The sequence below is a fragment of the Sabethes cyaneus genome, chromosome 2 (genome assembly GCF_943734655.1).
Source record: "Sabethes cyaneus chromosome 2, idSabCyanKW18_F2, whole genome shotgun sequence".
NCBI lineage: Eukaryota > Metazoa > Arthropoda > Insecta > Diptera > Culicidae > Sabethes > Sabethes cyaneus.
This window is the reverse complement of record NC_071354.1, coordinates 220,957,594-220,976,976: the sequence shown is the minus strand read 5'-3', so window position 1 is coordinate 220,976,976 and position 19,383 is coordinate 220,957,594. Positions and strand designations below refer to the sequence as shown.

General features: G+C 42.4%; 2 protein-coding genes across 2 annotated transcripts in view; one reads left to right on the top strand and one right to left on the bottom strand.

Moving 5' to 3' along the window:
* Positions 1-23: 23 nt before the first annotated feature.
* Positions 24-11,309, top strand: LOC128738961 (methylenetetrahydrofolate reductase (NADPH)). The gene is made up of 2 exons (XM_053834469.1): positions 24-659; positions 10,842-11,309. Exons 1-2 carry the CDS (start codon positions 93-95, stop codon positions 11,220-11,222), a joined length of 948 nt encoding a protein of 315 aa, XP_053690444.1. The 5' UTR covers positions 24-92; the 3' UTR covers positions 11,223-11,309.
* Positions 11,310-11,352: 43 nt separating this feature from the next.
* LOC128738960 (maternal effect protein staufen-like) overlaps positions 11,353-19,383 on the bottom strand; it is a 30,263-nt gene continuing 22,232 nt past the window's right edge. Inside the window, exons 4-7 of the mRNA XM_053834468.1 lie at positions 16,817-17,577; positions 15,499-16,753; positions 15,193-15,437; positions 11,353-15,135 (exon numbers count right to left, since the gene is read on the bottom strand). Coding sequence (XP_053690443.1) covers positions 14,875-15,135; positions 15,193-15,437; positions 15,499-16,753; positions 16,817-17,577 — 2,522 coding nt within the window. The 3' untranslated portion in view covers positions 11,353-14,874. The remainder of the gene's footprint in view (positions 15,136-15,192; positions 15,438-15,498; positions 16,754-16,816; positions 17,578-19,383) is intronic.

Below are 19,383 nucleotides of genomic sequence, written 5' to 3'. Positions count from 1 at the left end.
CTGATGGCTATTTAATACAGCATGTGTGACCGTTCAACACAAAACACCTTCGCAGTCTAAAATTATCGTTCCCACAGCAGGCAAGCGCGGCAATGCATCGTCTAACAGTTGAATCCGATCCCAATGGCAAGCAGGATCAAAGTGCTAACTCAGCGGAAGTGATGCATAGTCACGAGAATAGCAGAAACCTAAAGGAAATAGTGCAGCGCTGGATCAGTTCCGATCGATTGTGCTATTCCATCGAGTTGATCCCGAAAGAAGACTTTGTGCTGGATTTGGGTCGCCTACAGACGCAGCCGTTGTTCTGTTCGCTGCCATGGATCTCCGATAACAACCTTCAGTATAGGCGTTTCGTCGATACACCTATGATGAAAATGACGGCCAAGATCGTGCCCCACTGTACTGTGATGAACCATCTGTCCTGTTACAACATCACCGAAGCTCAAGTGGATAAGTTTGTGGAAATGGGCAACTGGAATCTGTTCGTGATTCGCGGTGATGCCGTAAGCGAATCGCAAAGATTTCAGCACTCCTCCGATCTAGTCGAATATCTGCGGACGAAAAATAACCCAGAACTGTGCATTGCCGTTGGTGGTTATCCTTATGTGCACCCAGAGGCGCCGTCGTTGGAGTCTGACGTCTCGTATCTAAAGAAGAAGGTAAGTGTTGTCTGTGCGATAACAAGTGATAAGATATTCGACCTTGGCGAATGCGAAAATGCTGTACTAGAGCACTCGTCGAATGGTACGGCGCCGTATTGTGCAGCTTGTGTTATTTTTAGCGCACATTTTCATTGATGAGGAGAATTTTTCATTGCCACGGAAAAACTCGAAGTTCTGCGGTTGAGGGGGTATAATGGATTTTGCTTTAACGAAAAAGAAAGTCTAACGATATGACGCACGTTAGTTCAATTTGATAATGGTTTCCATCCTTATTAAGTTATGCTGATACACGTACGTAGTAAAATGTACAACCAAATTCCACAAGACGCACATGCTGAGGGTAATGTTAAACAACGCGGAAGCTAATCAAAACATTTTGATAAGAAAGCCATATGCATAGCAAAAATTGTCAACAATAAATTTGCTTGCTGATCGGTTTCTGATAAGCTTTCATGCTTCGTTTTAGCATTGAAATATCCGTAACCGCATAACAGCTACGTGTGTTCGGTCAGGTTTTCTTTCTATTTTTAATTATTATTCACTATTTTTACAGTGTTTTCAATCAAAATGGTCGTTCACTGCGGTCTAATTTCTTCGATGAGACCAGTTGTAATCTGTACAAAATTTGAACTTGGCAAGAATTATCCCAACGCTTGTTTTATTTACTTTAAGTCTTGTACTAATGAAGCTATCGTCAGAGCAAATCGGCGTGGTCATATAGTTTCCACAGGCAAACAATAAATTGCCTCCGTCAATCAGCATTGGTGTGATTTGTTTCGTACGTTTTATGCTTGATTTTCCCTGTGCCCACTATCTCTCTATTTACGCTGTCACAGCGAAGTGTGTAATTGCGCTAATCAGCATAAGTACTTGTTCGTCGAGCCACGATAGACCTATGTTTGTCTATTTTCTAAACTATCTCCTTCTTAAGCATCAACAGCGATTTACGGGTGATTCACACGAATGGTATTAACAGAATGAAACAATATTTGGAATATTATAAAAGAAAGACGCTATTATGGCTCGTAAAAAGGTGGATAGGAAAATATTATAACCTTTGTTGAGGTTCGTGATTAAAGTTATGAAAATTTTTCTTTTAATTGGCAACTGGTTTAAAATTGCTGGTGCTGGAACGGGATAGGAGCGAGTTGAGCAAAAAAATAGCTTGAGGTAAGAGGGCGGCTCAATCTAAACCGCACTCAGATCACGTTAAGAAAATGTTTATTATACGTGACGATGTTCAACGCAATTGCGGGGGTTTCTCGTGCGATTAGTCACTAGTCATCCACTGGTCTGCCGTTGTGAGAACCATTCCAGTGGAAATGAAATAACTAAAGCATAACAACAAAGATCACGTTCCGGTCACGTTCGATTATGACTAGTGATTATTTCGGACTATAGCAAAAACTACAGCGTGGGAAAATGTTTTAGCAGGAAATACGCAAAACTTTCGCCATTGAAGAAAAAGGCGTATTTAAATAATCAAAACCGCAGCTCTTCGAGTGTATGACGATTTACCATCCATTTTTGATCAAATTGGTTCTATGGTATTTCTTAAAGACTTTCGATACTGTTCCGCACAACAAACTGCTGATCAGGCTGAGTGCTCGGTTCAACTTTGGAAACCTGTATGGAAGACAATAAACGGTTTTTTTTTGTGGTGAACGAAATGCCGTCCGGCTTTCCTCAAGGCTGAGTGCTTGGTCCTTTACTATTCTGCTGTCCTATAAATGATCTACCAATGGGGATGCAGTCCTGTTCAACTCAAATTTATGCCGACGGTATGCAACCCGATGGCGGCATGCTTGGTCCTTGTTCGCGCGAATTAGTCAGAACGATGAGTGTTGATCTTGAACGAGTTGCGGATTGATCATTTGGATTTTCGAAGTGAGTGCCCAAATCTCTCCAAAGATATCACTGTAATCGCTCAATCGATTTTGATGAAACTCTACCGATGTAAACAATACACTGTCAACTAAGCATTGCAAAACATAGGTGCTAGATTTCGAAACTTGACCTTCTAATTTGATTCAACAGACTTCGCAGCCAGCTGTTAAAGAACAGGACAATTGCGGGGTTTGTGCTACTCTCAAACCGCACTGCACTGCTTGTTGACGTTAATTGAGAAATCACTCACATATCAAGAAGCGACACTTTGTGCTTTTCTTGAAATTGAAGGCGCCTTCGACAACGCGTTCTTCGCATCAATTAATTGTTGTCTGTCAAACGGAAATCGACCACTGGATTCAAGTAATGCTTTCGAACAGAGAAAACACAACATCATTCTCGAACCATACGGGGATAGGGCTTTTGTGCAAATGAGGAATTCTCTTCGCGTCTCCTCTCTTACGCTTATCACGGCCATTCTAATCGATGAAATTAACCAAGAAAATAATTACGCCCTTTTTAAAAATAAGCCTTCTTAAAAATGAGTCGTGTATATGTTACAAAGGATCACGACGGAGTGTCTGTGAATTTTTTTTTGTGTGTAACAAAATGTACACTCAAAGTATGAAACATCCGCGAAGTCAGAATAGTGAAAATTCAATAGTTTCTCGGCAAAACTGGAATTCTTTTTGGACTCCATCCCACCGTGCGCCGGTTCTCCGCGGGCATGACCCAAGTGTCGTAGTCTTAGAAAGCAATCGGTCGTATCAGTGTTTTGAAAATGATTGACTTTGTAGTGTGGCGATTTTCACACGACCGAAGCGTCTTCGTATTTCGCTGCTGGCATCACTATCGGCAGACACCAGTAGTGGCAGACACAGGTCGTTCACAATCTTCAGTCGATCGGACGCCGCAGGCTGTACCCAGATTAGGCGTATTGAGCGGGCGGTTAAATCCTAAAACGCTGTGTCTCTTCGGCTTTATCCAAGACACCACGTATCCCAGTCCAGGTAAGGTGGCATCCCAGGCGAACGAAAACGGACGATTATTGGAAACTTGGTACTTGCAATGTCAGGACTTACTTTACTGTTTCGGCGACAATCCGCTTATCGAATCCATGTCGAATTCAGGAGTCGTCTCCACATTTCTCGGTCTTGGGCTGCCGCTCTCGAGTCGTCCCTAACACTCGCTGCTCTATCATCCACGTCAACAGCGCTCATCCAACGGATACGGGGTCTGCCTCGAACTGCCGGTTTCTCTACTAAATATTGTATTCACTGGTCTCTCATTCGGCGTCCTTGCTACGTGGCCAGCCCATTTTAGCCAGCCTTGTTTTCGCAGGATCTTACGCTCAAAAACGCCAAGGGCTCGTTTGGTCGCTCTTTTTCAACGTCTACGCTTTGTGGCCGTAAAGTACCACCGGGAGAATTAGCGTTTTATAGAGCGCGAGTTTTGTACGGAGTTGCAGGCTACGGGACATCAGCTGGCCCGCCTTTTTTACTTCACAGCGTCGTCACATGTCACTAGCGCACCAAGGTAAACAAATTCGTCGACCTCTTCAAAAGCATTGTATCTCCATCTAACACCATTGCAGTTCCCGACACCCGAAGGGCTACCACGCTTTCTACCAGCCACCCTATACTTTGTTTTGGTAGAATTTATGATGAGCCCTATCCTCGCAGCTTCCTCCTTAAGATACGTGTAGGCTTATTCCACAGCTCATCGGTTAACCCCGACGATATCGATGTCGTCCGTGAATCCCAGGAGCATATTTGATATCGTGATGATGGTACCTCTTCTCTGCACGCCTGCCCGTGGAATAGCACCTTCCAATGCAATATTGAACAGCTAATTCGATCACGAATCGATATCTGACCCGTTATCCTTTGATTTGATTTGATTTGTATTTCGAATATAGGCTTTAAGCTCTTTACCCATTCTTAAATCTATAATACAACATAGAATTACAAATAAATTAATTTCAACCCCGTACAAAATTACAATTGTCTTAAAATTAAAAGTATTCGATTTATCGTAATTGTCCTCTAAAGTATAAACTGAGTCTATGTCTTATTACATCCGAGCATGCCAATGGTTATAACATGTTGCAATGCATTGAAGGCGTTCATGAATCGGGAAGTCGGTTCGTGTTGTAAGTAGTTTCTAGACCTAAAAGGTGGGTCAAAAATCCTACGTCGTCGGAGCGTGACTGCACTATCATTAAATATCAATCGACTGGTCAGAGTTTGGCTGTTTGTTCGTTCTGAGAGAATGTTCGTGAAGAAAATGATACCGGCTATCTTGTGCCTCGAATGGACCGTATCAATATCCACCAAAGAACAGAGATCGTGATAAGGCGGTAGTTGTTCTCCGTTCCATCCGAGATTCCTGAGAGCTAATCTTACAAATCTCTTCTGAATCCCTTCGATACGGTGTACGTGCGTCATATACAGCGGGCTCCAAATAACGCTGGCGAAATCGAGCTTGCTTCTGACGAGGCCTTTGTAGATAGTTAGTACTGCATGAGGGTCATCGAGATCACGGCCAAATCTTCGATCAATTAATTCTTCGCATCAATTAATTGTTGTCTGTCAAACGGAAATCGACCACTGGATTCAAGTAATGCTTTCGAACAGAGAAAACACAACATCATTCTCGAACCATACGGGGATAGGGCTTTTGTGCAAATGAGGAATTCTCTTCGCGTCTCCTCTCTTACGCTTATCACGGCCATTCTAATCGATGAAATTAACCAAGAAAATAATTACGCCCTTTTTAAAAATAAGCCTTCTTAAAAATGAGTCGTGTATATGTTACAAAGGATCACGACGGAGTGTCTGTGAATTTTTTTTTGTGTGTAACAAAATGTACACTCAAAGTATGAAACATCCGCGAAGTCAGAATAGTGAAAATTCAATAGTTTCTCGGCAAAACTGGAATTCTTTTTGGACTCCATCCCACCGTGCGCCGGTTCTCCGCGGGCATGACCCAAGTGTCGTAGTCTTAGAAAGCAATCGGTCGTATCAGTGTTTTGAAAATGATTGACTTTGTAGTGTGGCGATTTTCACACGACCGAAGCGTCTTCGTATTTCGCTGCTGGCATCACTATCGGCAGACACCAGTAGTGGCAGACACAGGTCGTTCACAATCTTCAGTCGATCGGACGCCGCAGGCTGTACCCAGATTAGGCGTATTGAGCGGGCGGTTAAATCCTAAAACGCTGTGTCTCTTCGGCTTTATCCAAGACACCACGTATCCCAGTCCAGGTAAGGTGGCATCCCAGGCGAACGAAAACGGACGATTATTGGAAACTTGGTACTTGCAATGTCAGGACTTACTTTACTGTTTCGGCGACAATCCGCTTATCGAATCCATGTCGAATTCAGGAGTCGTCTCCACATTTCTCGGTCTTGGGCTGCCGCTCTCGAGTCGTCCCTAACACTCGCTGCTCTATCATCCACGTCAACAGCGCTCATCCAACGGATACGGGGTCTGCCTCGAACTGCCGGTTTCTCTACTAAATATTGTATTCACTGGTCTCTCATTCGGCGTCCTTGCTACGTGGCCAGCCCATTTTAGCCAGCCTTGTTTTCGCAGGATCTTACGCTCAAAAACGCCAAGGGCTCGTTTGGTCGCTCTTTTTCAACGTCTACGCTTTGTGGCCGTAAAGTACCACCGGGAGAATTAGCGTTTTATAGAGCGCGAGTTTTGTACGGAGTTGCAGGCTACGGGACATCAGCTGGCCCGCCTTTTTTACTTCACAGCGTCGTCACATGTCACTAGCGCACCAAGGTAAACAAATTCGTCGACCTCTTCAAAAGCATTGTATCTCCATCTAACACCATTGCAGTTCCCGACACCCGAAGGGCTACCACGCTTTCTACCAGCCACCCTATACTTTGTTTTGGTAGAATTTATGATGAGCCCTATCCTCGCAGCTTCCTCCTTAAGATACGTGTAGGCTTATTCCACAGCTCATCGGTTAACCCCGACGATATCGATGTCGTCCGTGAATCCCAGGAGCATATTTGATATCGTGATGATGGTACCTCTTCTCTGCACGCCTGCCCGTGGAATAGCACCTTCCAATGCAATATTGAACAGCTAATTCGATCACGAATCGATATCTGACCCGTTATCCTTTGATTTGATTTGATTTGTATTTCGAATATAGGCTTTAAGCTCTTTACCCATTCTTAAATCTATAATACAACATAGAATTACAAATAAATTAATTTCAACCCCGTACAAAATTACAATTGTCTTAAAATTAAAAGTATTCGATTTATCGTAATTGTCCTCTAAAGTATAAACTGAGTCTATGTCTTATTACATCCGAGCATGCCAATGGTTATAACATGTTGCAATGCATTGAAGGCGTTCATGAATCGGGAAGTCGGTTCGTGTTGTAAGTAGTTTCTAGACCTAAAAGGTGGGTCAAAAATCCTACGTCGTCGGAGCGTGACTGCACTATCATTAAATATCAATCGACTGGTCAGAGTTTGGCTGTTTGTTCGTTCTGAGAGAATGTTCGTGAAGAAAATGATACCGGCTATCTTGTGCCTCGAATGGACCGTATCAATATCCACCAAAGAACAGAGATCGTGATAAGGCGGTAGTTGTTCTCCGTTCCATCCGAGATTCCTGAGAGCTAATCTTACAAATCTCTTCTGAATCCCTTCGATACGGTGTACGTGCGTCATATACAGCGGGCTCCAAATAACGCTGGCGAAATCGAGCTTGCTTCTGACGAGGCCTTTGTAGATAGTTAGTACTGCATGAGGGTCATCGAGATCACGGCCAAATCTTCGAACAAGTGCGTAAAGCTTCAGACTCTCATTGATGACATTGTCAATGTGCCTATTGAAGGAGAGTGAGCGATCAAAAGTTACCCCCAGGTCGCGGACAAATTCAACTCGCGCAACAACATTGCCTCGGTATGCGTAGTCAAAAATCACAGGATTAGCTTTTCTGGTGAAAGTCATAACAGAGCACTTATTCGTGTTTACTTTCAATCCCCGGTTTTCGCAGTACGTTCCTACATGACCTAAGTCGAGCTGTAATTTCACGCAATCATCAATAGATTTGATCGGAAACAAGATTTTCACATCATCTGCATAAATCAGCATAGAGGCATGGGTGATAACATCTGGCAATTTGTTCATCAGAAGCACGAATAGCAATGGTCCTAAGTGACTGCCTTGTGGTACTCCTGAGTGCACAGTAAACGAACGAGATTTGTAGCCACGAATTTTTACAAATTGTGCACTATACTTGAGATAAAATTTTAACCAGTTGTACAACGAGCCACGAAAGCCGAAATCTTCAACAGCCTCCAAGATACTATTAATGTCGACTGCATCAAACGCTTTGCTCATATCTGTATATAACCAATCCACTTGAAATCCCTTAGAAATGTGATCTGTAACTGTAGAGCTGAAATCACAGAGGTTTGTAACAACTGATTTTTTCTTCAGGAATACATGTTGCACAGGAGAAATACGGTTAACTACATTGTCGTAAAGGCGACTGTAAACTAACCACTCGAAAAGCTATTCCGAAGCTGATTGGATAGCAACTCCACGATAATTTTCCACATCGTCTCTGGCCCCTTTCTTATGTATTGGAGTGATGTGCGAGATTTTCCAGATTCCCGGAAAATGGCCAGTAGACACATTGAACAGGCGCACAAGAGGCACCACAAATTCTAAACAGAACTCTTTCAGGATTCTATTTGCCAGCATATCCGGTCCTGCAGACTATTGACATCGAGGTCACGAATACCGTTTTCTACACACGTATTGGATAATTGGTATGGTACATCGTCAATATTAACGGGCAATCCGGGGATGCTGCCAGTTGCTGCAGTAAAAACACTTTCGAATAACTTCGCGAATAGTTCAGTCGATGATTGAACATCAGCAGATGTGACACCCTTGTAACTAACGCAATCCGGAACGCCAGGACTCTTTCTTCTACTGTTCACAAATTTCCAAAACGATTTGGGGTCTCTTTTCAAACGAACTATATAAACCTGATATGATTTCCGATGAGCAGCCTCAAACATTCTCAGTATTTGTTTGTAGGTTGTCACGGTTTTGTTTGAAGGAGACCGACGCATTCGTTTCAGAGCTGCTCTTTTCTCCTTCATTAAATTTATAGGCGCCGGTGTGAACCATTCTGGATAACTGTGTGAATATTTTTGCCGTTTCGTCATCACCGGAGAATGACGAGAAAATATGTCAAAAACTGTATAATAAAACAGCAGTGCATTATAATCAATTGAATTCTCGATAACCACCGTATTTCCACAACCAATATTTAAAATGTTCATTGATCGGAGAAACTCGCGCATTCTCTAAACTTGTCTTTGATATTCCTCGCAGCCGTGAAAAATATCTTCTGATATAAACAGATCATGCCAACTGATATTTGCAATTCCAAACGGGCGTTTCCAAAATCCATTGCATTTAAATTCAGTTGATTTTCGAGCATCCCTTGTTTGCACTCTATCGGTTCGATTGCGTAGACGGTCAATAACATCGCATTGTGATGAACTTCATTCTTTATCAATGGATCCGTTAATGTTACTTGACTTAATGTTAATGATCCTGACGCTTGATTTTGAACCATCAAGGGTAGCACGTATCTGTCTAATCAGTTATGTAGGAAAACCATATTCAAGCATAATCTGCCACAGCTCATTTCGTTTAACTGAATCATACGCCGTCGCAAGAAGAGCCATCACTAATTTGATTGCGGATTGCTGCGAGATGCGTGATAAGAAAAACTTCTTTAAAACGATTAACGGAATCAGTAACCATACCGTGTCAATTGCTGTGATGTGCAACCACAAGGAGGGAATCCTAATTATCGTATGATTAAAGAAGGCCGCAGCCTGTATTAAACACTGAGGCCGTTGCAGGAAGTCTTTGGGATGCTCCATGACAGACCAAATATTTGTCTTGCCACGATATATTCTGAGAATTAAACTTGCAGACAGTTGTTTGTAGACTTCAAGGCGACGTACGATTCAGTTAAACGAAATGAGCTGTGGCGAATTAGGTTGGAGCATGGTTTTCCAACAAAACTTATTAGGCTTGCGGATTGCGGCTGCACATAGGGCTGCGATCCCATAGCCTGCAACTCCATACGAAACCTGCGCTTTATAAGAAGCCGATTCTCCCGGTAGTGCTCAACGGCCGTGAAGCGTGGACGTTTAAGGACAACGACCGACTAGCGCTTGGCGTTTTTGTACGAAAGATTCTGCGATCATTTCTTTCCGGTAAATTAGAATAAGGAGTTGGATGCGTATTGTTAACGAGAATACTAGAACAGCGCATGTTCTAGCTGGTGGGATGATAGTCCAAGACTCGCAAAACTGGAGACGCATCCTGTGCTCAGCCTGATTCGATAGTCGCATTGTCATCGAAAAAGTAAAGCAAGTAATTTCTTCAAGTTACGAGTATGCTAATAGTAGCCTACTGCGATTTTTTGTCTTCGAAGTGATAAACAAAAGATAAGCTATCGACTGAACTTGCATCATCTTCAGTTATCGTAATAAATTGGCATTCTGCTTATAGATAGTAACGAGTAGCTGATTGTTTGTTCTTGGTGGATATTTTATAAAATTATGATACAAATTTTGGGCCGAAGGAACCTAGCAGAAATCCATAAAACTTGTAGACATTTTCTGTATGATCATGTAAGCAAATATTATCCGGAAAAAAATTTCAAAAAATATTGCAAATTTCGTACTTTTAAAGTAATAATTCCAGCCTAGATTGTCTGTCTGTCTGTCGTTCTACGACAAATGAGACGAGAATGTAATAAAAAACTATTTAACTTCAACTTCATATTTATTAACCTTCAACAAGCGGAGAAAGTATCAATAACAAGTTAACCGCTGACTGAAAGATGGGTATACGGTGGGTATGAGTATACGATAGTCGCTAAATAACAAAAATAAAATCAGTAAACATAAACTCAAACCCGTTGTCGCACTGTTTCTCCTTTCCATTGACATTTGTTTTCAATTAATGTGAGAAATGGCAAACAGTATAAGCTAAAGTTATCCCGCCCGATTGTCTTGCCAAGGTCCCATTCTTATTATACCTAGTCAAGCGAAGCTATCGAGAATTCATGCAAAAAGCATAAGCTGGGGTTAGTTTCAAATCGCATGCTAAGCAACACTAAACTTCTTTAGGTTGTTAGCCAAACAGCATTGGCCAAATCTAGTTTGACTATAATAAAGACTGACAGCAAAATTTCTCCCCGTCCCTTTCTTTACAGGTCGATCTGGGCGCAGACTTCATTGTGACGCAAACCATCTACGATGCCGGTTCCTTCCTCAGCTACGTGGACGCGTGCCGTGCGGCCGGCATCACGGTGCCCATCGTGCCGGGAATATTTCTACCTCACTCGTACCAGCACCTGGAAACCGTGCTCGGTCTAACGCGTGTCAGCCCACCCCGGGAGGTGCAGGAACTGCTGCACAGCCACGCTCACGACGAACCGGACCAGTTCGAAGCCTTCGTGGTGAAGCACTTCGTCGAACTGGTGCGGACGCTCCGAACCGAGCGGCCAGACGAGGTGAAGCTAGTGCACTTTTTCACCTTCAACCGATTGGATTTGCTCAAGAAAGTTTTGGATAAGATTGTGGATTTGTTTTAAGCGGCCGACCGTGACAAGCCCCCAGAGGGGGTAACGACCATTGTTATGATAATTGATGATTTAATGAATAAGCAAACGTTATGAAATAGAGGAAAATTCGGTTGTTTTAGTTCCATAAGCTGGGATATCACGCCACCATCTGACATTATTATTGTTCCATTGTTTTATTACTCAGAGGACAAATTTAATTTGATTAAAGTTTTCGCTTTCCGCTTTTTTGCATTGGTGCATTCTAAACAAGATAACATATGTGTATGTTGAATAAACCAAGGAGTTTCTTTACCTTCTCAATGTAAATAGAGGGAACAAACGGTGTTGTCCTGAACAGCAAACAACTTTTCTACCTTTGTTTGTTTGGAGGAGGGGCGGGGGGTTTATAAAAAGCATTCGACAATTTTGCATTTTCCAACGATTTTTTTTCAACGATAAACAAAACAGATAACAAATTTCGATCTACAAACAAGCCGAAAATAAATATTTAGCATCATCCGAAAGCGCACAGATGTCCTACTAGTATCATACAATCGTCGAATGTTTTTTATAACACAGGGGGGATATGAGAGTTTGTCCCGTGCTGCTGTCTGAACTTCTGCGTTCGCTGAGAAGGACGAACAGCAGCATGGTAAGTAATTTTGGGATCAACGCAAAATTTAAATAGCATCTTTGTTTCTCTGTTTTTTTTTTTTTTTGTTTTTGTCCTGAACGTGAACGCGCGCGCGGATTGTTGATAACATATATTATAGACACAAAAGTTCGAGCTCTAGCTGTGTGGGTAGTAGGCAGGTACGGGACACACTAACTTCCCGAAAAATAGGTGAACAGTGGCATTGTTTGCATTCGAACTTTTGGTCGATGATCCCAAAACATTTTTTTTTCTTTTTTGATACTTTATAATACTTTGCATTTTTCGTTTCGTTTTTATCATCAATTACCATGTGCCTAACTTGAGTTTTATGATAAGGGTTTTTTTTTTGAAAAATGAAATGTGTTTCTGCTTGTTTCGTTTCTTTTTTTTTTGTTAGTTTAGTATGCTTGTTCGATGTTGTTTTAGTTGTTTAACGTATTGAATATCGCGGAAAGAATGTATTTTTTTGTCTTCGCAGGGCTATGCGTGTAAAATGGGGTGTTTGTCGCGTATTGGGATGAAAGGATTAGTTGAAATGCTATCTTGATATTTAACTATTGTTATTAGTACTGCATGTGTGTGTGTATGTAACGATGAAAACTATCTTGTTCGGAAACGAATGGTTCCAGTATGTGGCTATGTGTATTCAGGAAAAAAATCGAAAATGTCTTCTATGAACCGCTGTGTGTGTATGTGAATCGGACAAAATGGATAGGAATAATAGTACTGAAAAAATACATTATTTCTTAAAGATATATACTAGTAGAAACACACTTAAATTTACCAACGATTAAATATGTATGGAAAAGGCGTAGCGCCGGGTGGTGTGTAGGCCGCAGATTTATGCTAGATGAAGAATCCCTCGTTTTGGAAAATATACGAAAAATAACTGCTTATACACACCTCCCGGAGTGCACCTGATACGATAAAGAATACAGTAAAATCCCGATAGCTGTTATTTCTGCAAAGAGTTATATCTTTTTAAGGAGTGTAGTACTAGATCTAGCTTGGTAGATAGTCAAAATCATAATAATAAATTTGAAATATCTTTTCTGCTTGTTTCACCCCAAAACATCCAGTGTGAATTTGTCTCCACACACAACATTGCAGTCAGTACACATATGGTTTCAAGACTACCTACGTTGGATGTTCCAAGATTGAACCGGCATATAGATAGAACAAATGGGAGAGTAATACAAAACTCCGAATTATTTTCAATTTGAAACCAAAGAAACCAAGTTAAAATGCCCAGAAAGTTCAATTCGAAATGTTGTTTTAAGACTCGGTGTGAAGTAGATAGTAAAATGACAGTTCAAAGAGCATTTGTAAATAATAGTAACAAATTTTCATTCCCAGGTTACTGTGATTTCACGCTTAGCATATTTCAAGATATCTCAAAACTCATATGTCACGAGTCACGATTGCAAAAACTCTACCAGCTTCTGCATTGTAGATTTGTTTTGTTTTTTAGAACTTCAGAACAAAAATCACCAATACAGTTTAAATATTATGCGACTACAACTAGTCATTATAGATACCATCTAGAAAGAATTTGTACCTAATAATAAGGTTGCAATCTATAATAAAAGCTGATATTGGTCTCTAAACATGTGCGTCGTCCAGCGTGTAACAGTTTTATTGGTCATGGTTTATTTGTTTTATGCTACGTAAAGCAAAGTATTTGGGAAATGCCATTTCTTTGCCTTCCTACGCTTCTTGCGCTAAACTCCCTCCTGCATGCCACAAACCATTTTTAAATGCACAATCAGTACAGAATATCGAATAATCCATGACTCAATCTGACTGAATGACTGTCATGAACAACCTAAATCGGACCAAAAAAGAACACAACCGAAGAGGAAAGTACATTCTACCTTTTTTTTATAGAATTTGTATTTTTTCTAGTACCACAGCTCCAGTGCATCACCCTAATGCGATCCCCCATGCGCAGCACAGCTTCGAGAGTTTATTGTACGAGCGATACCAAACGCCAACGATGGCGGCGTTTGCGCTTCTTCTTCTTCTTCTTCTTAGTGTTCTCTACTAACACGGTTGATTATGAAGGTTTTTAAACAATACACAAACTACGATTAAAATAATAGCGTATAAAACGTCTTTAGTCAATCGGCTGACTGACTGACTGACTGACTGGACTCGCCAAATTTCCCTTCTCTTGTTTTTTCTTTCTTCTTCGACTTTTCGCGTGTTTCGACTTCGACATTCTGGTCAGTCAGCGATCAAGATTACCGCCTAGAACTTACTACCCATTGTTACCCGGTAGTTTCCGGTTGAAGATTATGTGGCTACTATTCGATTAGACTCTGCCTGCTTCGTATATCGCTTGCTAGCGTAAATCGATTCCATATGATTAAGAACCTTCAAGATTTTGTTGCTTCTTCACTTTGTTTCATCGAGTAATAATACTTTATCGCTTAGGTAAATGGTAATCAATTTTTTTTTCAATTCACTAGTGACGAACGCTTTGCTTCATCATGTTGGGGGCCAGATCGGACACACATCGGTTTAATAAAAATCGTCTACGAGCTTTTCTAGCCGGTTTCTATTACAACAGTTGTTTTGCATCCGATGGCCCTGTTTTTGTTAGCATTTTTCATATGATTACTTCTGTTTTCAATATGTTTAGTTAATGTTTTAGCATTTGAAATGTTGTATTTCTTAGATAGTACGACACAAAATAATCGAACAAAGTATGGCTCCGTCGGCACTTCGAGATAAATGCATTCCCAACTTTTTTTGACGCTAATTAAATTTGCTTTTGTGTAAAGCATAGTTTCTTAACGCCAGACATAAATTTCAGCAACAACAAAATATTTGGTGGAAAACCAAAAAAAAAAAATCCAAAAAACGTCACGATGTAAAACATGCCCGCGCAGCTTTCTAGGCACATTACATCAACAAAAAACCTTAATTACTCAACTCAATACTTCACAAATAAGTACGTACGCAGATTATGTGTTCCCTCCCCGGTGCTGGACCATCAATTATCATCAAGAGCTTTTACACTCTCTACTTTTGCAACCCATTGCTCAACGCAGATTTCGACTTACTTTCGTCTCTTCCGGGTGGGGCGGCCATTCCACTGCCTTTGGGCTTCACGTTATCGAGCCCGATTTTGCTGAGAATTTCCAGCGCTCCCCGGGCGGCTTCGTCGTGCGATTCCTCCAGACTGGCGCCACTACCATGGCACAGCTGGGGCGGTTCGGTAGACAGCGTTACCAGCGTGAGAAACTCGCCGTGGTTACCCTTCGGGAAGTCCGAGAATGTTACCTAAAAATATTTCGTTGAAAAATAACCGTCACAGCAAAAGGTTAAGCGAAGAATTACTTCAAACTTTAACAGTTGAGCCAAATACATGAGCTGTTCCTTCTTTCGACCGACGTCCGGGTTCGAACACGACGTTGAACTAGCTGCCAAAGCACCACTAGGGGTGCCATTCATTGTACTAGAACCGGTTCCGGCTGACGACTTAGACGAACCATCCGCATATGAAACATCCACATCGACACTGGTATTACTTTCCTGTGGATACTCCTTGACTGGAACATTGGAATGAGTTTTGCTTGATATTCCTTCGGAAACATACTTCAAATTAGTATAAAAACATTCAAAAAATCCCAATAGAAAGCTCACCGGAATTCAACTGCAGCACTCCCGGCACGATCTGCCGTCCACCGCTGCCTCCTGCCGGTTTTCCAGTCGGCGGCGGCGCGCTGGCCGCAGCTTCGATAAACGTTACCTTCCGGGGGAATTTTTCCCCTATCTCGTTAGCACTGCCGGACATGTTTTCCTTGTTGGGGGACGTCGACGTGTTTACCACCGTAGTTCGGCCACAGCCGAGCATCACCAGCAGATTGTCGGCTGCCACTTTTTTGGCTAACTTTTTCGTTGGCCCAATGCCGGTAGTGCTATGACCGCTAGCGGTCACTTCCATGACAAACTCACGCCGTCGAGCGACACCGCGTTCCTCTACCAGCACATAGTTCGGTTCCTTTTCCTTGCGCGCCTGCTGAATCTGCATCAGTCGGCTGATGGGATTCATCATGTCCGTGGGATCTTCATCCGCCTTTTCCTTTATGAGATTACGCGTTTTCTTCTTCGGTAGCGTAACTTTGCGCTTCTGTTTCAGCATTGCACGGGTGCTCTTTTCCGGTGAAGGCGGTGGAAGCTTCTTCAGCTCATCCAACATCTTTTCCGCCGCTCGTTTCTTAGACAGTTTTTTGCCGTTCCCTTCACCTTCCGTCACAATGTTACCCACCCAACAACGTGTCGTGAAAACTTTCATATGTGGAGGACCTTTTTCGTTATAAATCTCAAATTGGACAGTGAGTTTGCGCTTTAGGGCCATCTCGTGTACAAGCGAGATCGGAGACTTAAGCTCCGAGTTAGGGTCATCGCTGTCGATCGAAGTATCGTGGTATTCGGGTGGAGCACTGGTCGTGTCGGGAGTGATCGGCTTCAATACTTCAAGGGCACGTGCGGCCGCATCGTGTCTTGCTGCTTGAAGCGTGTGTCCTTCGCCCAAAAATTTTCGCTCTCCCACGTGTAGAGTAACTTTATACACTTCTGGCACGGTCATTGCTGGCATGTGGTGGTTATAGTAGTATCCGCGCGGGTAATCCGTTTTGCTGCCAATCGGGTTGCGTCTATGCGGTGGAGCACCATATCGTAACCCATTTGGCGGAGGATTATTGAACATTTGATTGTTTCTATGATAACCTCCGTAATGAGTTGCTGGCGGAGGAACTGAGAAAAAGTTAGGCCCACCAGCAACACTACCACCACCAACACCACCACCACCACCCCCACCCGCGGTCGCTTGTGAATTGTGATTAGGTGGTGGAGGGCGATTACTAGTACCGTATTTAGGGGGTATAGTTGTGAGAACCTAGAAAAAAAAACTGTCAGCAACATTTTTTCTTTCAACCCACCTACACACAATTGTCCTTACCTGTTCCGTTTCGTACACGGTCGGTTCGCCTCGTTTCATTGCCAAAGCGTTCAGCTCCACCGTCGGCGTAATGTTACTGTTGTTCGTTTTGCCACCAGATCTGATGCGAATAATTTTAACCGGCGGATGTTTGTATTTGGTGGCACCGATTGCTTCATCGGCCGCACTGTGCTGTGCCTTTTTGATGCTCGGGCCTTCCGCAGTGTACTCTTCATCGCCCAGCTTGAGCGTGACGGTGAATTGTTTCTTATGCGCCGGGCCCGACTCCCCGGTCAGCCGATACTGGTGCTGAATTTTGTTATACCGTGCTAATTCATTAACTAAACACATTGGGGTTTTCTCTTTAGTGTTTGCCAAGGTTTCTGGCACAGACGACAGCAATTGGGAGGTTTGCTGCAGCTGTGACTGTGAGGTTGAATCATTCAGGTTGCCATCGGATGTGCAGACCACGTTAGCTACCACGGAGGTAGTTGGTCCGCCTATAATGGGACCACCTCCTCCTCCTCCTCCTCCTGTTCCAGCTCCTCCCCCTCCGCCGCCACCACCACTGCTAACGACAACTAGTCCAGTGCCAGTACCACTGGCACTGTTAGTCTGAATACTGCTAACGGCGGCGTTGCTACTATTGTCTTTTGTTAGAATAGGAGTGGCAGAGGAGGGTATTCCTCCGGATAGCTGAACGGGGTCAGACTGATGAACCACTATTGCATTCGATGTGTTGTTTTGAGGAACTGCGTTGCTGTGACTGTGATTGATTTTAGCTGAAACGATAAGAATAAAACTTAGAGTGGGGTTTTTTTCACTGACCAACCTAGTTTCAGAAATAATCCTTTTCTCATATCTCAATTTTTTTTGTTTGTAAAATCCTCAAGTCCTCAAACCCTGCAATTTTCAATAATGGTAATAAAGTAAATTACGATTTCTAACTGCTGAGCTGGAGTTTGTGTAGGGTTGAAAGGCAGGCGGATTGTTCTTATCACCATGAATATTATAAGGTTATTATTAGCGGTCCTAGAGTACTTCCTTAAGGGACATCAGAGCTAACTTAAATTTGCAAAAGCATTACATACGCAGTGATCGAATCAGGGTCGTTAAATGTACTGGTTGGTGACGAAAATTTGAAGACATTTACCATTTTTTCTTGCTTCCAGTCTTGCGATTTGTTACTGGTCACCAGCACCAAAAAGATATGCAAAAGAACAACAAAAACACTCTTCGGTATGGGAGAGAAAATGTCACCATTTTGGGAAACACTTTTGTGTATTCACTTTCGCTGTTGCGCACGTAAGCCAAACATACAGCGTTCCCCCCAAACAACACGGTTTTAAATAAGAATATTTCCATTACACCTTAGTCTCTAAACACTTGTCCATACTATTCCAATTACAACTGTAAACAAAAAGCGGCAAATGCACGTCATTTCTACACGACATTTTGTGTGAATGATCAGCTCACTTTCGAAAATGTCTGCTTATGTACGTGAGCCATGTACGTATTCGGGCTAGTCTCGACCCTTACAACAGATAGGCACTTTCGATATAGAAACAGTACAGAGCGATGGCGGTGGTATTGCTTAAGAGTCTGACATGGCATTGCCTTGTCGCTTTAGAAGGATGCTTGTAACTGAAATATAACGAATCCGGTCGGAATTGACGTTAAGCACTTATTGGTAATTGCGAGCTTTAATCAGAACTTCATTGTAGCTAACTATAGAAAAACCTCGAAGGCCAAAAATCTATACCTAGAAAAATGAATTTCTGTCTGTCTGTCCCTATGTTCCTTATAGAATCGAAAACTACTGAACCGATCGGCCTGAAAATTTGCATGTAGGGGTTTTTGGGGCCAGGGAAGGTTCTCTCGATGGCAAAAAACCCCTTCCCCCACTAAGAAGGGGGGGGGGGGCTCCCATACAAATCTATGCCTATAAAAATGGATTTCTGTCTGCCCTTTGTTCCTTATAAAATCGAAAACTACTGAACCGGTCGGACTGAAAATTTGCAAGTAGGGGTTTTTGGTGCCAGGGAAGGTTCCTATGATCGTTAGAGATCCCTCCCCCACTGAGTGGGGGGGCTCCTATACAAATGAAATACAAATTTCCTCATAACTCCAGAACTAATCAAGCAAGTGGAACCAAATTTAAGCATGTGGGTGTTTTTGCAGGAAATTTGTTTTCTTTGGTGAATTCCCTTCCCTCCCCTCTTTAGGAGGGTAATTATGACCCCTCTCTCCTATAAGAGGGGGGCTTCCATACAAATGAAATACAAATTTCTTCATAACTCGAGAACTAATCAAACAAATGGAACCAAAATTGGCATGTCAAGGTTTTTGGAGGCAAGAACTTTTTCTACGGTGAATTAGGACCCCTCCGCACTTTAGGAGGGGGGGCTCCTATACAAATGAAATACAAATTTCCTCATAACTCGAGAACTAATTAACCAAATGGTGCCATATTTTGCATGTGGGTGTTTTTGGAGGCATAAATTTTTTCTATGATGAATTAGGACCCCTTACCTTTTTAGGAGGGGGAGCTCCCATACAAATGAAATACAAATTTCCTCATAACTCGA